The 16,941-nt window shown below is 38.8% G+C and overlaps 1 protein-coding gene across 6 annotated transcripts in view; it reads left to right on the top strand.

The window, feature by feature from the left end:
* INO80D (INO80 complex subunit D) overlaps positions 1-16,941 on the top strand; it is a 66,372-nt gene that overhangs the window by 17,579 nt on the left and 31,852 nt on the right. For all 6 annotated transcript variants that reach the window (XM_045806568.2, XM_045806564.2, XM_045806562.2 and 3 more), the window contains 3 exons: positions 56-302; positions 4,989-5,743; positions 12,210-12,318. In XM_045806568.2, the coding sequence (XP_045662524.1) occupies positions 85-302; positions 4,989-5,743; positions 12,210-12,318 (1,082 nt within the window). In that variant the 5' untranslated portion in view covers positions 56-84. The remainder of the gene's footprint in view (positions 1-55; positions 303-4,988; positions 5,744-12,209; positions 12,319-16,941) is intronic.

The raw sequence follows: 16,941 nt of genomic DNA, 5'->3' as shown, positions 1-16,941 counted from the left end.
GCCTTATACTCTCTGATTTATCATTTGGGTTTCTTTTTTTGTGGTGGTCTTTTAGCTGATGTTCACAAGGAATAGAGTCACGTGATGTATGAAGGGAAACATATACACTTCTCTGAGGTTGACAATAAGCCCTTGTGCTCATATAGCCCCAAACTGTGCAAGCAGCGGCGACTCAACGGGTACGCTTTCTGTATCAGACACGTTCTGGAGGACAAGACTGCCCCCTTCAAGCAATGTGAATATGTGGCCAAGTATAACAGCCAACGCTGCACCAACCCCATCCCCAAATCAGAGGATCGTAGGTAAGAGCTGATCATGGGAATCCATCTTTGATATCATTTGTACGCTTGGAATTTTCCTTTTTTTTGTTTTCTTTTTTTAAATGTGGTGAATTTAAACATTGAGTTCTGGGATAATCTAAGTAAACCTTGGAATGTTTCTAAAGACGGAGATGGCAGTTTTTAGAAAACGGAGTAGTAAACTTGGGGAATTATTTGAAAAGTATGTTCGAGTGTGTTTTGTTTTTTATTTAATAGACTTTAAAATAATATTTTCCTCAGAATCATTGCTTGTGTTTGATTTGCATGCAGTCTTACACAGTAGTTCCTGATTATGATAGAGATGTGCTTAAACAACAAATTATAGGAACTACTCAGGTATTGTAATTAATGGTGATGATTTTGGAATTTTTTAATCTGCTTGAAAGGTAGCAAAGGATATGTACTTACTGAAAAAGAATTACTCAAAAGAATGATTACTTGAATTGAGAAGATTTACTTTCCATCAGACTTCTGAGCAGTGTTTGGCATTGTTCTGTAATCTTGCCTCTTTTGGTTAAAAGAGTTCCATATAAAGTATGTTTAACATAATTGAGAAACGATATGTTCATAGTAAGAGTAGGCTTTATCACTAGGATTATGAATTTTTACTTAGCTGAATTAAAAAACACGGAGGTGTTTTTAGAGATCTTAGGATGGTTATTCATCTTTCATATTCTCAGGAAAATTCAGACTATTTCATATATAATTTCTTTTTCTTCAGTTCTCCAGAAACCATGTGAGTCATTGTAGGATATTACAGAGAGATGCATAATTACTTTCCCAAAAGTTCAAATATTGTTACTTTAGGTAGAAAATGTGAACTTTTTACTTTTAACTTTAAATTATGTATATACAGCCTTCATTCTTATTCCTCTATGTAAGCAGATGTCACCTGCATAAATTGGTTGAAAAGAGGTCATGTTTTGTATGTGTCATAGTGAGCAATTTTTACACTATTACAGTGAAATAAATAATTTGTGTTAATAGAGCTCCCACCAAAATGAGTATAGCATCATGTGGTGATTTGGGAATACTCCCTTGGAATTTCTAATGAGCACTTAAAGCCTCACATTACAATACCTGAAAGTTAGAAGCAGCTGTTCAGTGAGGCAAGGAATAAAATTTTAATCTCAGTTGAGAAAGGGACCACTGTACCTGGCTAAACATATCTGTCCAGCTGCTTCTAGCTGATTTAACATGCCCATTTCTTACCCTTGGCCTTTTTTAACTTGAAGAATTAATGAACTTGGATTCATTTTTTTTCTCCAAGCTCCACTATAAACACATGTATAATTTTGTCCTTTTTTTTAAAGTTTATTTATTTATTTAAGTAATCTCTGTACCCAACATGGGGCTCACACTTATGACCCTGAGATCAGTCACAGGCTCCTCTGGCTGAGCCAGCCAGGCACTCCTATAATTTTGTCTTAAATTCCGTTTACCACATTTGCAGTTGTCCCTTGGATTTTTTTTTTTTAATTTCAGCAGAAGCAAACACTATCTTAATAGCAGTGAGAAGTAAAACAAGAGTTGCTCTGAATTTCTCCAGAATATTAATTCTCTGAATCATAGGTCTTCACCTTGATATTCTAAGTAATTTCCTCTTTTTAGAACAAGAAAAGAAGGGGAAGAACTTTTGTGAGGCTATGTCAAGAGAAACTACACTTAAGTACTAAGTTACATAAATTTTTTTCGGAATTGGTTCAAACCAATGCAAATGGTATGAATATTTTTATTATTTGTAGGGTTGTTTGCAGATAGATTAAAGTGGACATCAGTAAGAGGTAATACTCTTACGTTGCCTCAAGAAGTCCAGGTTGAAATGATATAAGGCCTAATGTGTATATAAATATTGATAGTTAATAACTACAGTATATGATATAATGTAGAAAAGATTGATAATCTTTTGAAAATAAGCATTCATTATTGTTAATGCAGTTATTCTTTGGACACTTAGGAATTTGAGATGGTTTTATGTATTATTTTAGAAAACAAATTCCCAAAGGCTTTTACTTGATAAAATTATCTGATTGGTGGTCAGCTAAAGGAAGCTTCTTAGCATATGGTGTCTGTCTTCTGGTATGTATTAAAAATGCTAACTTATGGATTCTACCTCTTTGAAATAGAATGGTGTTATCTTCAGTAGGAGTACTGGTATAATTAAAAAGTAAAGTTCATTTTCTAATGTACAGTGGGAGGCTAAGGCTTACTTCTGTTGCCTTTGTTTCTCAGAGATAAGTGGTTATATTGGTTATTTTACATAATACTTTAAATTTGCTAGAATTTTATATATTTTTAGTAGTGTATATTTGTCAAGAAGTTTTTTTGTTTCCTATATGTTTACCGTTTTCCTAAACAACTTACTTAAGGTATAATTCCCATCTGATACAATTCACTCATTTGAAGCATACAATTCAGTATTTTTTAGTATATTCACAGGATTGTACAACTATCATCAGAGTCTAATTTACAACATTTTTGTCCCTTCAGAAGAACCCATTAGAAGTCACTCCCCTGTATAGTTAATTCAGTTCATATTTGCATACTTCTTTTAAACGCTGATCATAGCTAAATAAGCTGTTGTAATTCTAGCTATGAAAATTTTTCCCTTCTAGAAGAGGAAGTGTCTTACAGGCTCTGTGCTGTGCTAGTGCCGACAGTAGCTGGAGCAGGAGTCGAGGCTGAGGTTGAAGGAGGGCTGTACCTGCAGATGGGCCTCTGCCCTGTTACGGGGGGGTGCCGCGGAGCAGCCTCAGTTACCCGTTCGGGCTGCCCATGTGTAACCTGCAGAAAAATGTCATTTCCAGGGGCGCCTGGGTGGCACAGCGGTTAAGCGTCTGCCTTCGGCTCAGGGCGTGATCCCGGCGTTACTGGATCGAGCCCCACATCAGGCTCCTCCGCTATGAGCCTGCTTCTTCCTCTCCCACTCCCCCTGCTTGTGTTCCCTCTCTCGCTGACTGTCTCTATCTCTGTCGAATAAATAAATAAAAAAAAATCTTAAAAAAAAAAAAAAAGAAAAATGTCATTTCCAAATTGAAAAAAAAACCCACCTCATTCTCCCCTACTAACCCTTTTGTTAATTTAAAAATGGCTTGAAAACGATGACAAAAATCATGTTGTTATCCCTGCAACTTTTTTCCTTGCTGGCCATAGCTTTAGAAATCTGTTCTGTGTAAGGTATGTGTAAGACCTAGCCCAAACCTGTTAGGTGTGTATGTGCAAGCATGTGCACACACACACGGTGTAGACTCTCTTAATTGTCCAGGAAGATTTTTCTTAAATAGTCCTATTAAAATTGAGGTGTGTCTCAGAGAGATTTATTTCCAAGACAAACTAACAAAACCATGTCTCTTGATTATTTGGTGAATCTGTATTTTTAACAGTTATTTAAAAATGTGTCCGCTACAGCCCAAAGAGTTTTGAGGATTGACATTAATTACGTTATTGCCATTTTCCCACAAACTGTGGTCTGTGGCGATATCACAGGTGCACTACAATAAAAATGGATGCCATTTTCAAGTAAGTTTGGGAAACACTGCCAGACGGGTACCTTGCCACCTGCAGCCTAATGCACGGTATCACACAAAGTGCTTTGAGAAGTTGTTCAGCACAAACAACAATCATTGTCGAATTCTGTTGAAGCCAGCGTTTTCCAAATTTATTTAAGCATGGAATACTCTCTTTATGGCATACCTGTTAACCTTCTCAGCTGCAGGAGGAATACCAGTCTGGGAAACACTGCTTTTCTACCGGTTCAGAGCCTCCATAGGTGTTCAGTGTGGTTTAGGGGAACAGCATGCATTCTACTTACTTACTAGGTGGAAGGTTTCTGAGCTTTTTAAAGTATTTTTAAAATACCATTTATGTTACAGAAGTAACCTCATTGCTGAAGACTGTTGAGTGTCTTCCTGAGCTTTGAGTCTTCATTTGAGGCTCAGCTCTGTCAGTTTCCAGATGGGGGGTTTGGGGCAAGTTACTTCATTTTTATCAAGTTTAGCTTCCTCATCTGTATAAAGGGCATTATCTTAGTACCTCCTGCAGGTGGAAACATGTCCTTCTCTGGCTGTTGAGGAATCATCTATAATCCCTTTAACTAGTTTTATTATTTTACTTTCTCCTTCCCTTCTGTATTCTCGGTTTCTCTCTCTCCCTGTGTGTGTGTGTGTGTAGAACACTGTAGGCACTTGATGTTTTTAGGGGTTATGTCATAAGATCTTCGTGAATCTACAAATACTTGAATGACATTGGAATTATATATTTGTATCTGTCTATATCTATATCTATTAATTCCCCCCTCTCCATAGCAGAGTTTTACAAGACCCTTTAGACTTGATGAGTTATTTTGTGTGCTGTGAATACAAAATAACAAAGCAGAGTGAGAAGCCATAGCTGGATGGTTATCCAGGGCCACTCAGTGTTTGAATGACTCGCCTCTGTCTGGCAGCTGCTGCGTACACACAGCTCACCTGTTTGCTTCTGGAAAATTGCAGACTTTGAGGATTGCTTGAGAGTAGTGAAGTTGTTTATATTAAATTCATGAATGCCGAGAGTTCCTATAGTCATGCATTTTTAATATATTACGTAGGATTCACATTTTATACTGTGTAGTTTTATATTCTGCTTTTCTTAGTGTGTGTCATAAACATTTCCCTGTGTGTGTTTTTAAAGGTACTGCAACAGCCACTTGCAGGTACTTGGCTTTATCCCGAAAAAAGAGAGGAAGAAAAAGAATGATCCTATAGATGAGGTAAAGGTCAGGCACCAGATGGATACCATGGCGTTTAGCCTGACGGTGCCCCCGTTGGCCTTGAAGATGCCCAATGGACTGGATGGAATGTCCCTCTCTCCACCCGGGGCTAGGGTCCCTCTCCACTACCTGGAAACCGAGTTGGAAGACCCATTCGCTTTCAACGAGGAAGATGACGACCTAAAGAAAGGGGCAACTGTGAGAAAGAAGTTGCAGAGCAAGTTGGCCCAGAATCGGCAGCGCCAGAGAGAGACCGAGATTTTAAAAGTTCGGCAAGAGCACTTTAGCCCCCCTCCTGCGCCTTCTCAGCAGCAGCCCCCGCAGCAGCACTCCCACCTGTCACCTCTGTCCACTCTGAAACCTCCGGCGCCACCGCCACCGCCACCGCAGGGTTTAGTCTGCAAGTCACCTCCACCTCCGAACACCAGCCTACCAGTGCAGGGAGTGGCCCCCACCACGCACACGATAGCACAAGCAAGGCAGTTGTCCCACAAGAGGCCGCTGCCCCTCCTGCCATCCAGTAGGGCTCCCGCTGCGGACCCGCCCCGGACTGACCGGGTCCTCATGAAAGCCACAGCCTTCTCTCCACACTTGTCCTGTATAAGTCGCCTGCAGAGACTGGTGAAACTGTGCACCCAGAAGCATCAGTTGGACACTGATCTGTTTCCCCATTTAGGTGAGTTCTCCCGTTGCGCAGATGTCACACCCGTCAGGTAACTCCGCGTGCCCTTTCACAGGAGGCTCTGTGTTCGGAACTCCAGCCTGTGTGATGGGGGTGGAGGGGCCCTGGGACGCAGGGGTCCAGTGAGAGACTGTTTAGGGAGGCCATCGTAAAGGAAGTAGGCTAGTGGAGGGGATAATCCTTGGTGGATGGGATACGGAAGTAGGAGTTGGGAAATTTAGAATCAAAGTCACAGTTTCTAGTTAGTGGCTGCGGCAACAGTATTAAAAGGCAGTTGTGTTGGGTCCTCTTCCCCCGTGAGCTCAGCACCTGTGTCTGATGAAGTTTTCGACATGTCTTATCGTAGGACTTTGGAATAATGATAGCATTGTTAATATCTGCTGACAGTTGAAAAAAACAAACAAACAAAACCTTGTAAAAAAATTCTCAAAGCAATACCTGTTCATGATTTTAAAGTGAAAAAATACAGGTAAAACTTGAATGTAGTGAAATGTCTTTCCTTTATTGCTTCTGAATTTTCTTGCTCAAGAAAATCTCTGATCCCAAGTTTGTACAGGTATTTTATATTTTCTTACTGATAGTTTGATCTGTGTTTGATTATTTAAACCTTTAATTCATTTGGAATATATTCTTAAATATGGCGTGAGCAGTGATTCTAACTTTAGGAAAAACCGCTTGCATGACATGATAGTAACAGAAAAATAGGAAAAGGATAGGAATAGAGGAAGAAGAAATGTAGATGGTCAGTAAACCAGTGAAAACCTCAATCCCCATAGCAGGTGTGGAAATGCAAATTAAAATAATAATTCCTATCAGATGGGCAAAAATTATATCCAGTGTTGATGAGGCTTCTATATTGCTGGTGAATAATGTGACAATATTTACTAATTAAGAGTGTGTTTGGAGCCAGCAAACTCAAACTTTTGGGACTCTATTCCTATGGGTGAAAGAAATACCAGAATGTAAGGATATGTATGTGTTCAAGGATGTTTATCGCAGCATTGCTTGCAGTATTAAAAATCCTCGAACAATCTTTATAACTGGATGTGCCAATGTTATATTAGCAAGTAGAAAAAATCCAGAGGTATTGCATTACCCCATTTTTGTAAAAATAAATAAACAAGGGACATCAGTATATCTATTGATCAAGCATCTGGACAGATAGATGTTTGCCTGTTGGGTGTGAGCATGGGTAAAGTGTGAATGGTTATACACTAGGAGGCTGTTCACACTGACTATTAAGGGGAGGACAGAATTGGACAGGATGTGTTTTTATAGAGATGGGAATGGCACCTCTTCTTACAGTAGAGTTTTCTATTGTTTCACCTGTTATTAAATCATGTATGACTTTTGGTAATTAAAACAACTAATGAAACTTAAAGAAAGGGAATAGGAAAAAAAAATAAAACACCCAACCTTATTAATACCCATTTGTTAATGCCTTGGTATATTTCAGATCTATAAAATTGGGTTCCTGCTATACATAGAGTTTTATAACCTGTTTTCAAATTTTTCATAATGTACTATGAAGGTAGTAATTTTTCATACACAGTGTGATTTGTCACAGCTGAATTCTTTCTCTAATTTAGGTTGTTTCCAGTTTATATTATTAAAAAGTGTTGTAGCTGTACAGACTCATAGTAAAATAATTACTGTCACAGCTTTAATATTTCCTTCAAATAGATTCCTAGAAGCAGAATTGCTGATTCCAAGCTTTTACATTTTTTTTAAAAGCATTTTGATACATGTTGTCAAATTGTCCTTCAGAACTATTTTGTCGCATTACCCTTCTTTCAGCAGGGTATGAGAATGACAGTTTCTCTACGTCTTTGCAGTACTGGATAGTGGTTATTATTGGGCCTCTGCAAATTTAATAGAAAATTTGCTTTAATTGCATGCCTTAGATCCGTGTTTCTCAAATTTTTTGGCCTTAGAATCCCTTTACACCTCAGAATGATTGAGGACACCATAGATAGAGCCTTTGTGTATGTGAGTTACATTTGATATTTACTGAATTAGAAGTTAAAACTGAGAAATTTTAAAAATGTTAATAAAATGCATTTTTAAAGATAACACCACATGTTAACATGTTCTTTTTATGAAATAGCTATGTTTTTGCAAAAGAAAAGAAATATAATGAGAAAAGCATCATTATTTTACCTTGTTTTTTAATCTTAATGTGTGGTTTGCTGGAAGACAGCTAGATTCTTTCTGCTTTTGCATTCAATTTGTCATGATATGTGATTTTGATTAATATGTGAAAACACGGCTTACATGTTTGTAGTTGGAAAAGGAAAGAATATTTTACTAGCTTTTTAAAAATAATTGTGGATATTCTTATTTGATTCTACACCCAAATTTGATGAATGGTAGTTTCTTAAAGATCAGTTTCAATGTGAAACCTGAAACCATAACAAGGAATTCTGCAAACGATTACATTAAAAATCCGTTGATCTACTTTGCACTTTGAATGGGTCTTTTTACCCATGTGTGATTTTGTAACATCATATATGGGTCGCTTGGAAAGTTTTGGTTTACCTAGTTAAACATACGTTCCAAATGTGGACATATTTCATTATACAAAATTTAAAGATCACATTTGTGGGACACCTGAGTGGCTCAGTTAGCCATCCGACTCTTGATTTCATCTGAGGTCTTGATCTCAGGGTCGTGAGTTCAAGCCTTGCGTTGGGCTCCAGGGTAGGTGTGCAGCCTGCTTAAAAACAAAACAAAATTCCATTCGTTAATATTACCACCAATCTCATCAGAAAAGTCTGTTAGAAAGTTGTCACAGACTCAGTGATGACTTCAGGTTTAAAAAAAAAAATCGAGCTTTCAGGTGGAAATCTGAATTTCATTGTTGGCAACAAGTACTGTCCGTTGTTTGCCTTGAAGTGACAGTTTCCCTGTGTTCATTTTAGAAAAAGTGACTGTCAGATACCCAAGTCTTAATAAGCATAGTTTGTCAGTCACTCTTTCGAATAAAAATGGTGTTGAATGGGGGAGAGAAGCAGCTAGTTCAGGTCACAGTTAGACCAGTGCTGCAAGTGCTTTTCCTCAAGACAACCATCGCACGTCTTGCGTGTGCAGCGCAGGGGCTTTCTGACTTCACGTGGAGGCACAAAGACTGGCGTACAGACGTGTAGTCAAGGGCTAAGATTTAATAAACAGTCTTTAATAGACCGAGCTTTGTCACGGATATTCTTTTTTTTTTTTTTTAAGATTTTATTTATTTATTTGTCGGCGGAAGACAGAGTGCGTGCACGAGCAGGGGGAGCGGCAGGCAGAGGGAGGAGTAGGTTCCCCACCGAAGCGCGGGTCTCGATCCTAGGACCCTGGGATCATGGCCCGAGCCCAAGGCAGATGCCCAGGTGCCTGGGGATATTCTTAACTGTTATTATTTTATTTTATTTATTTTATTTTAATTTATTTTTCATTTAACTGCACGTCATGGTGTGAAACATAGAATGACTGTTAATTTGGTGCCCCTGCCCTGATTCATGCCGAGGTGCCAGCACGTTTACCCGCCGTGGCTTTTTATTATTTTTTTAATTTTTTAAATTTTTTACCATCAGTGCAAATGCCAACACAGTGAAAAAAGCAAATAATGTCTTCTTATTTTGAAGATAGTGTTGACCTAAGGAACTCCCTAAGAGGGTTTCAGGGACCCCTGGGAATCTGTGGACCGTTCTTCAAGTGAGAACTGCTGTTTTGAATTAGTAATGTAGCTCTGAATGTTTGTTCATATGCTTCTTGGACATTTGTAGCTCTTATTTTATGTTTTGAGTTTTTTCACTCACTTCTATTGAAGGGCTTTTTTTTTTTAATTGATTTGGTAAGATATTTTTATACATATTTCATGTTTGTTGCAAAGCCTCTCCTCCCTCTCATTTGTTATTTGCTTTTAAATATGTATGATAATTATTTTGGAATTTAGGAGTTAAAATTGTGTGTTCTGGTTTTTTTTAGAATTTTTTCCTTTTGAATCAGACTTTTTGTTTTGTTTTGCTTTATTTTGTTTCTTACTTCTTTGGGGTCCAAGAGTATATAATATATTCACCATATTTTCTTTTAGTCCTTTTATTGTTTGATTATTTACATTGTAGTCCTTTATTTGGAATTCATAGGTATTAGTTTTGAGGCAAAATCTAACTGTATTTTTTCCCAAATGTTTGCCTCTTATTCCACAATGTACCCGTGTCATCTACTAAATATTTATGCTTTTGTGTATTTGTGAATGCTGGTAATTTTTTAGCTTTTCAAACAAACCGTATGTTGTGTTGGGGGCTGTTTTTTGTCATTTCGAACAGAACGAAAACTTACAGAAAAAGTATTATCTTTTTTTTTTAAGATTTTTAAATTTACCTATTTGAAAGAGAGCGAGAGCACGAGCAGGGGGGAATGTCAGAGGGAGAGGGAGAAGCAGGCTCCTTGCTGAGCAGGGTGCCCCACGCAGGGCTCGATCCCAGGACCCCGGGATCATGACCTGAGTCAAAGGCAGACGCTTAACCAACTGAGCCACCCACACGCCCCCCCCTTCTATTTTTATTTTTTTAAAATTTTTAGATTTTTTTAAAATTCAAGCATGTTAGGGTCCTAGGTCTTCAAAACGAAGGTTACTTTGGAGAAGCCAGAAACTGTAGTGCACTGTTAAGACCAAGTACAGTCTGCATTCATGTCAGCAAAGAATACTTGAAGAAAAATGCCGTCTTGTAATCAGCTTTTACAGTCTTGTCTGGGCTGGTTATCTCAGTTAGTTATATTAAAACCAGTGATAACGAAGCCAAGACCAAAGGTTTGCTTTATTGGACAGTTAATTTCACAAGAGAAACACTTCCATCTTAGTTTTTACAACTTAGATCTTGACTTTTTCAGAGAAAATATGGGTGACTTAGTAGAAATTATTATTAATTATACAAAAATAATAAAAGATAATTCCTATCCTAATTTTAAAGGTTACCTTAAGTGTCACTTTGTGACCTTGCCTTTCAGGGGTGCCTGGGTGGCTCAGTCGTTAGCGTCTGCCTTCGGCTCAGGGCGTGATCCCAGTGTTCTGCGATCGAGCCCCACATCAGGCTCCTCCGCTAGGAGCCTGCTTCTTCCTCTCCCACTCCCCCTGCTTGTGTTCCCTCTCTCGCTGGCTGTCTCTATCTCTGTCAAATAAATAAATAAAATCTTTAAATAAAAAAAAAAAGACCTTGCCTTTCAGTATCGGATCCTGAAGCTAATGTTATTGTGATTACTTGTTTTTTACTTTTTTTAATCACTAATTATTTTGGTTAAGGGAAAATAACTTTTTTTTTTTTTTTTTAAGTAACTTACTTTTTAAGGTGACCTAACATTTGGATAGTCATCTTGGAACTAGATTTGAGGTTTCTTTATGACAGTGGCAATGTGTTACTTAATTTTAAACATTACAATTTGCATTTCGATTAACCTTTTCTTGATTTCCCTATTTGGCACATGTAAACTCGTTTAAATTGTAGAAGCAACTAGTGAGGTCCTTTCTAACATAACTGTCTAATGAAGATGGTCTTTTGATGTTTGAGGGTCTCAAGAAGGAAGACCAAATACTTGTTATCAAGGTATCTCATTCAAATCTCATAGCAGAATGAGTATAGTAAAGTTATACATGTTAGACTGTGCAACATCAGTATTTATTGAGAACTTTTCAAGATACAAAACTTCTAAAAAGGTAAAACCTTTATGTTGGAGCTAATAATTATCCAATCATTAAAATTAGTAACATTTAACAAGTAAGCATTGTTCATCCTGTATTTCTCTCTTTTCCTCTCTAAACTTGTTTTGCAAAATGCCGCCAAATGTGGCAGTTCTTGTTTAAAAGAGTGAACAGAAAGCCCGAGCCACATTGGGAATAGAATATTGCTCTTTTACCCTTCCCTCTTCCTGCAGAGGGCAGGAGCCCAGGCATGGCCCTGCGTGGTGGATGGAGTCCTTTTCCTCCGGAGGTGTTGGGCAAGGGGATGAAGTGTTTGCCTTTGACAATTTATCCTGCGGCCCTTCCTTGTGGAAGTACAGAGTGAATCCACCAGTACATTTTGATTTCTTTCTTACCTGAAATCTTTAGCCTTGTTTTATGTTTTCCTGACATTATGTATGATGTTTAGTGTATGATGTTTTGCTACTTAAGAAATTCTACCTTTTTGGTGGGGGGAAGGACTTGAATTCTCTGCTTATGCTTCTGCTCTGTTTGTGAAGTGTCTGACAAGTTTCTCCTTGGAATATAGCTTTTTTGGGTTACAATGTCATTATTTTAAACCTGAGTATATACCATATGTTCATTATTAATACTTTCATCAGAACAGGGAGGCATTTATCCACACTGTGATAGTATGTGCTACAGGTTTTGGGTTATGCATTTCGGGTAGCTTTTCTTCTTCTAAATTAAAAAAAAAATACGTTTTTTCCTAACTTAACACTATCCTGTCGTGTGTGCCAGGGTTGGACTGGTCGGAGGAGAGCGGGGAGGAACTGGAGGACGCAGAGCAGGCCTCGCCCTACCAGGTGGCCTGGTCCATCCGAGAAACCCTCAGATACGAAAGACACGCGTAAGTCTTCCTTTTTGTGTTTATTCCTCAATTACCCCTTCAGTGGCCTGATGTTTTGCTCTATATGCTAATGTTCTTTTATCTCATTGTATCTAGTTTTATTGTAACAGGTAAAATAGATTCCACTCGGGAAGAAATGTACTCTATTGTTTGAGGCAAGCTGCTTTTCAGTTTTCTTGGGAAATTTGCTTCTGTACCTTTCCCATGTGTCACTGAAGGAACCAATTGGAATAGAATTTGGAATGAAAAGGGACCTTCGAGATTACCTAGTTGCATCCTCTCATTTTACAGAAGAGGAGACCAAGGCCCGGGCAGGCTCAGGAATCGGCCTGTAGTCCCAGGGCTGCTTGGAGTCCCGCTACCACTCCTCTGGATCTTCTCTGGCCTGATGCCTACGGTAGTTGGGAACGGTGTACTTCAGCTCTGTCTTCTGCAGGATTGATCCATTCTTTCGTCTTTCTTAAGTGCTGAGTATTTCTAATGTGCTAAAATGGTTTTCAGGATAATCTCATTAAGGGTTCCTGGTATCTGCCTTATCAGAAAGCTGTAGACTGATGAATGCACAGCCTTCTCTGTGACAGTGAGAAGGCGCTCTCTGTTTTGGGACTGCCTCAGGGATTCAGGTAGTCCAGTGGGGCCATTCTGAGATAGAGCCCTGTCTGTGGAGCCAAGAGATGGCTCTCAGACTCAGCTAATTTATTTATTTATTTTTAAGTATTGTGGTTTGAATGGATGTTTGGCCAGATAGAGGGGAGACCAGCTCTCTGCCCCAGGCCAACTCCTAAATTCTCATAGTATCGTTGTATGGACATGTATTCTCTAGAGCCTGGTTTTTTGGTTTATAGGCTTAAAATAGGATTTGTTAGTCCACCCAGAGGTGATGAGACTCAGGGAACTGATTCTCTAGAGACCAATGTATAAACCAGAAGGCCAGTTTAAAGTGAGAAATAATCATTAAGTAGTACAAATGTCCACTGAGTAAAACTTCCTGGGGAGCTTATTTGGGCCTGGAAGGATTAGAGAATGCTGTAGTTTTCTTCTCTCGTCAAGGTTCCATTTCATGTATCATTCAAGACTGCTTCCTTAGCATTAGCATATTCTTTTTTTCAGATAAAGTACAGTTGAACTTAACACTTTGACAGTTACGGATACTATCAGTCATGCTTCCTCAGGTGAATGTTCATGTCAGCTTAACTTGATTTGGGATATTTTGAGTTCATTTTGCACATTGCTGTAATGAGGTATCATAACGTATGCTTAGCACAATACTTGGTACCTAGGAAATGAATGATAAAGGTAGTGAAGATTCCTGTTGGAATTTTCAGGATGACCCGAGCATTAGTATGGGGTGGATTTGCTCTTGATGAGGGGCAATGTACATTCTGTTTCTGTCCTCTATTCTTGCAGACTTTTCAGAAGGTTTTGTTTATTGTTTCAGACTTGTGACCATTGCATTTTCCTTCGTCCCTGTAGCATTTTTACTTTCTCTTGGTCACCTCTGCTAACTGGTTTGCTCTTTGCCTTACCACGATACACTTTCCTGGTGGTTCTTCTTCTTCAGGATACTTGTCTTCTTTTTACACAGCTGTCCTTCCTTGTCCAGCCGTCACTTCAGTCTTTCCCCTTGATTCATTCACTGAGTGACTACTCGTTCAGCGTATTCTCATTGAACTCTTGTGCGGGAGTCTGTTTCTCCCTCTCCCTCTGCCCCTCACCCTGCTCATGCTCTGTCTCTCTCAGAGAAATAAATAAAATCTTTAAAAAAATAGTAAAATAAAATAAAATTCCTCTGGGAGTTCATCGAGTTCTTGGAAGAAAAACTGATAGTAGTCTGATCACCATTCTCTGCTACCTGCCTACCTGGCTTCTCCCCAAACCTGCTTTTCAAGAGTTTTCTTGCTAAACTGGGATTGTGCTTGAAGAAATTTCAGGGAGAAAGTGTTTTGTTTTGTTTTGTTTTGTTTTAAGTAAGCTTTTTTGCCCAGCAAGGGACTTGAGTTCACGATGCAGAGATTGTAAGTCACATATTCTACCGACTAAACCACCCAGGCACCCCTGGCCTTGGTTTGGGAAAGATTCTTGGTTACTTAGTTCAGCTGTAGACGCGTGTGCTAAAGGCGATCTCACAGGCTCTTCCTTTCATCTCAAGAGCAGAAGTAAGTTGGTATCTTAAATGTATTGTTAACAGTAATCACTTCTAGTAACTGCTTACCTTTTCATATTCCTAATTGTGTCTTTGATACAGAATAGTTCTTAACTTTTTAAAAGACTCATTTATTTTTATTTTATTTATTAATTAAAAGATTTTATGTATTTATTTGAGAGGGGGGAGAGAGGGCGTGCACAAGCATGAGCAGGGGGAGTGGCAGGCAAAGGGAGAAGCAGGTTCCCCGCTGAGCAGGGAGCCCGACACAGGACTCCATCCTAGGCCTCTGGGATCATGACCTGAGCTGAAGGCAGGCATTTAACCGACTGAGCCACTCAGGAACCCAGATTTTTTTATTTTTAGAGAGAGAGCACACGGGCAAGTGAATGAGCGGGGGCAGGGACAGAGGGAGAGATCCTTGGAGCAGACTCCGTGCTGAGCCTGATGCAGGGCTCCATCCCATGACCCATGAGATCATGACCTGAACTAAGACCAGGAGTCAGACGCTTAACCAACTGAGCCACCCGGGGGCCCCCAGTTCTTAATTTTAATGAGTACATTTATTGGTCTTTTTCTTTATGGGTAATGTATTTGTGACCCATTTAAAAAATCATTGCTTACCCCACAGCTTCAAAGTCGCGAAGCTATTCTCTAATACTATGTTCTAGAAGCTTTATTGTTTTACTGACAGTCTCTGTGGAAATTTATTTTTGTATAACTTGTACATAATGTGAGGTGCAGTGCTAAGGATCATTTTTTCCGTGTGGATCTTCTATTCAACCAATACTATTGAAAACGCTGTTGATCTTGCATTGGAACCCTTGGCATGTATGTGTATGTCTGTTCATTTCCTATTCTTTTTCATGGTCTTTTTAAAGAACCAGCTTTTAGTTTCATTGATTCTCTTTCAGCTTTATTTCATTGTTTTCTGTTCTTATCTCTGTTATTTCCTTCTGTTATGTTCTTTGTTTTGGTTGCATTTGTTTCTCTTTTTCAAGTTTTTAAGGTGATAGCTTAAACTGGGATCTTCCTTGTTTTCTAACATGGACACTTAATGCTGTACATTTCCCTCTACTATGTTATAATCCCCATAATGCATTGCTATTGTATTTAAGCAGTTAGTTATCTTTGAAGGAGATTTAAAAGAAAAATACTCTTTTGTATTTACCCACATATTTACGATTTCTAGGGTTCTTTCTTTTTTGAATAGGCCATATTTCCATCTGATGTCATTTTCTTTCTGTGTGAATGGTTCACTTTAATGTTTCTTGTAGTGCTGCTCTTCCGGGGATGAATTCTTTTAGCTGTTATGCCTGAAAAAGTCTTTATTTTGCCTTCATTTTTAAAAATTTTATTGGGGTATAATTGACTATGCCTTTTTGGCTGGGGGGAAGGTATAGAGGGAGAGGGAGCCTGGAGTGGACCCTGACGTGGAACGTGATCTCACAACCTTGAGATTATGACCTGAGCCGAAATCAAGGGTTGGACGCTTAACTGACTGAGCCACCCAGGCGCCCCTATGCCTTTTATTTTTAATTGAAGTATAATCGACACACAGTGTTGCATTAGTTTCAGGTGTATAACACAGTGATTTGACAAGTCTACATGTTAATGCTCTGTTCACCACAAGTGTAACTCCCATCTGTCACCGTACAACCCTAATACCATTGACTATATTCCCTGTGCTGTACCTTTTATTCCCATGACTTACTGCATAACTGGAAGTCTGCACCTCCCTCTCCCCTTCACCCCATTTTGCCCATCTCCCTACCGCCCTCTCCTCTGGCATCCATCAGTTTGCCCTCTGTATTTATGGGTCTGTTCTGCTTTTTTTGTTTTGTTTTTTTAGATTCCATATATAAGTGAAATCATACGGTATTTGTCTTCTCTGACATATTTCCCTTCATATAATACCCTCTAGGTCCATCCATGTTTCAAAGATGTATGCCTTCATTTTTGAAAGATACTTTTGCTGGCATAAAATCCTAGGTTGACAGTTTTTCTTTCAGTACTTAAGGGTGTTGCTCACATGTCTTGCATTATTTCCAGTGAGAAGCCAGCTGTCCTTCACATCTTTGGTCCAAGGAACATTATATATCTTTTTTTCTCTGTTAAGATTTTTCTCTTTATCAGTAGTTTTAAACCATTTGTGTAGTTCATTTTCTTTATGTTTCTTGTGCTTGGGGTTCATTGACCTTTTTGGATCTGTAAGTTTATAATTTTCATGAAATATAGAAAAATTTTGCCCTAGTTTTCTTCAGTTACTTTTCTTCCCCCTTCTATTTGAGAGACTTCGTTGCACTTCGTTTAGGCTGCTTGGAATTATCCCTCGGCTTATTGACGTTCCATTCACTTTTTTCCAGTCTGTTGTTTCCTCTCCGTGTTTCATGTTGGAAAGCTGCTGTTGCTGTCTTCAGGTTCATGAATCTTCTCTTTCGTGGCATCTAACCAGCCATCAATCCCATTCAGTCTATTTT

Source organism: Ursus americanus, chromosome 1, assembly GCF_024610735.1.
Source record: "Ursus americanus isolate L20-20 chromosome 1, mUrsAme1.1.p, whole genome shotgun sequence".
Taxonomy (NCBI): domain Eukaryota; kingdom Metazoa; phylum Chordata; class Mammalia; order Carnivora; family Ursidae; genus Ursus; species Ursus americanus.
Note: the sequence above shows the minus strand (reverse complement) of the source record. Positions and strands in the feature narration are given on the sequence as shown.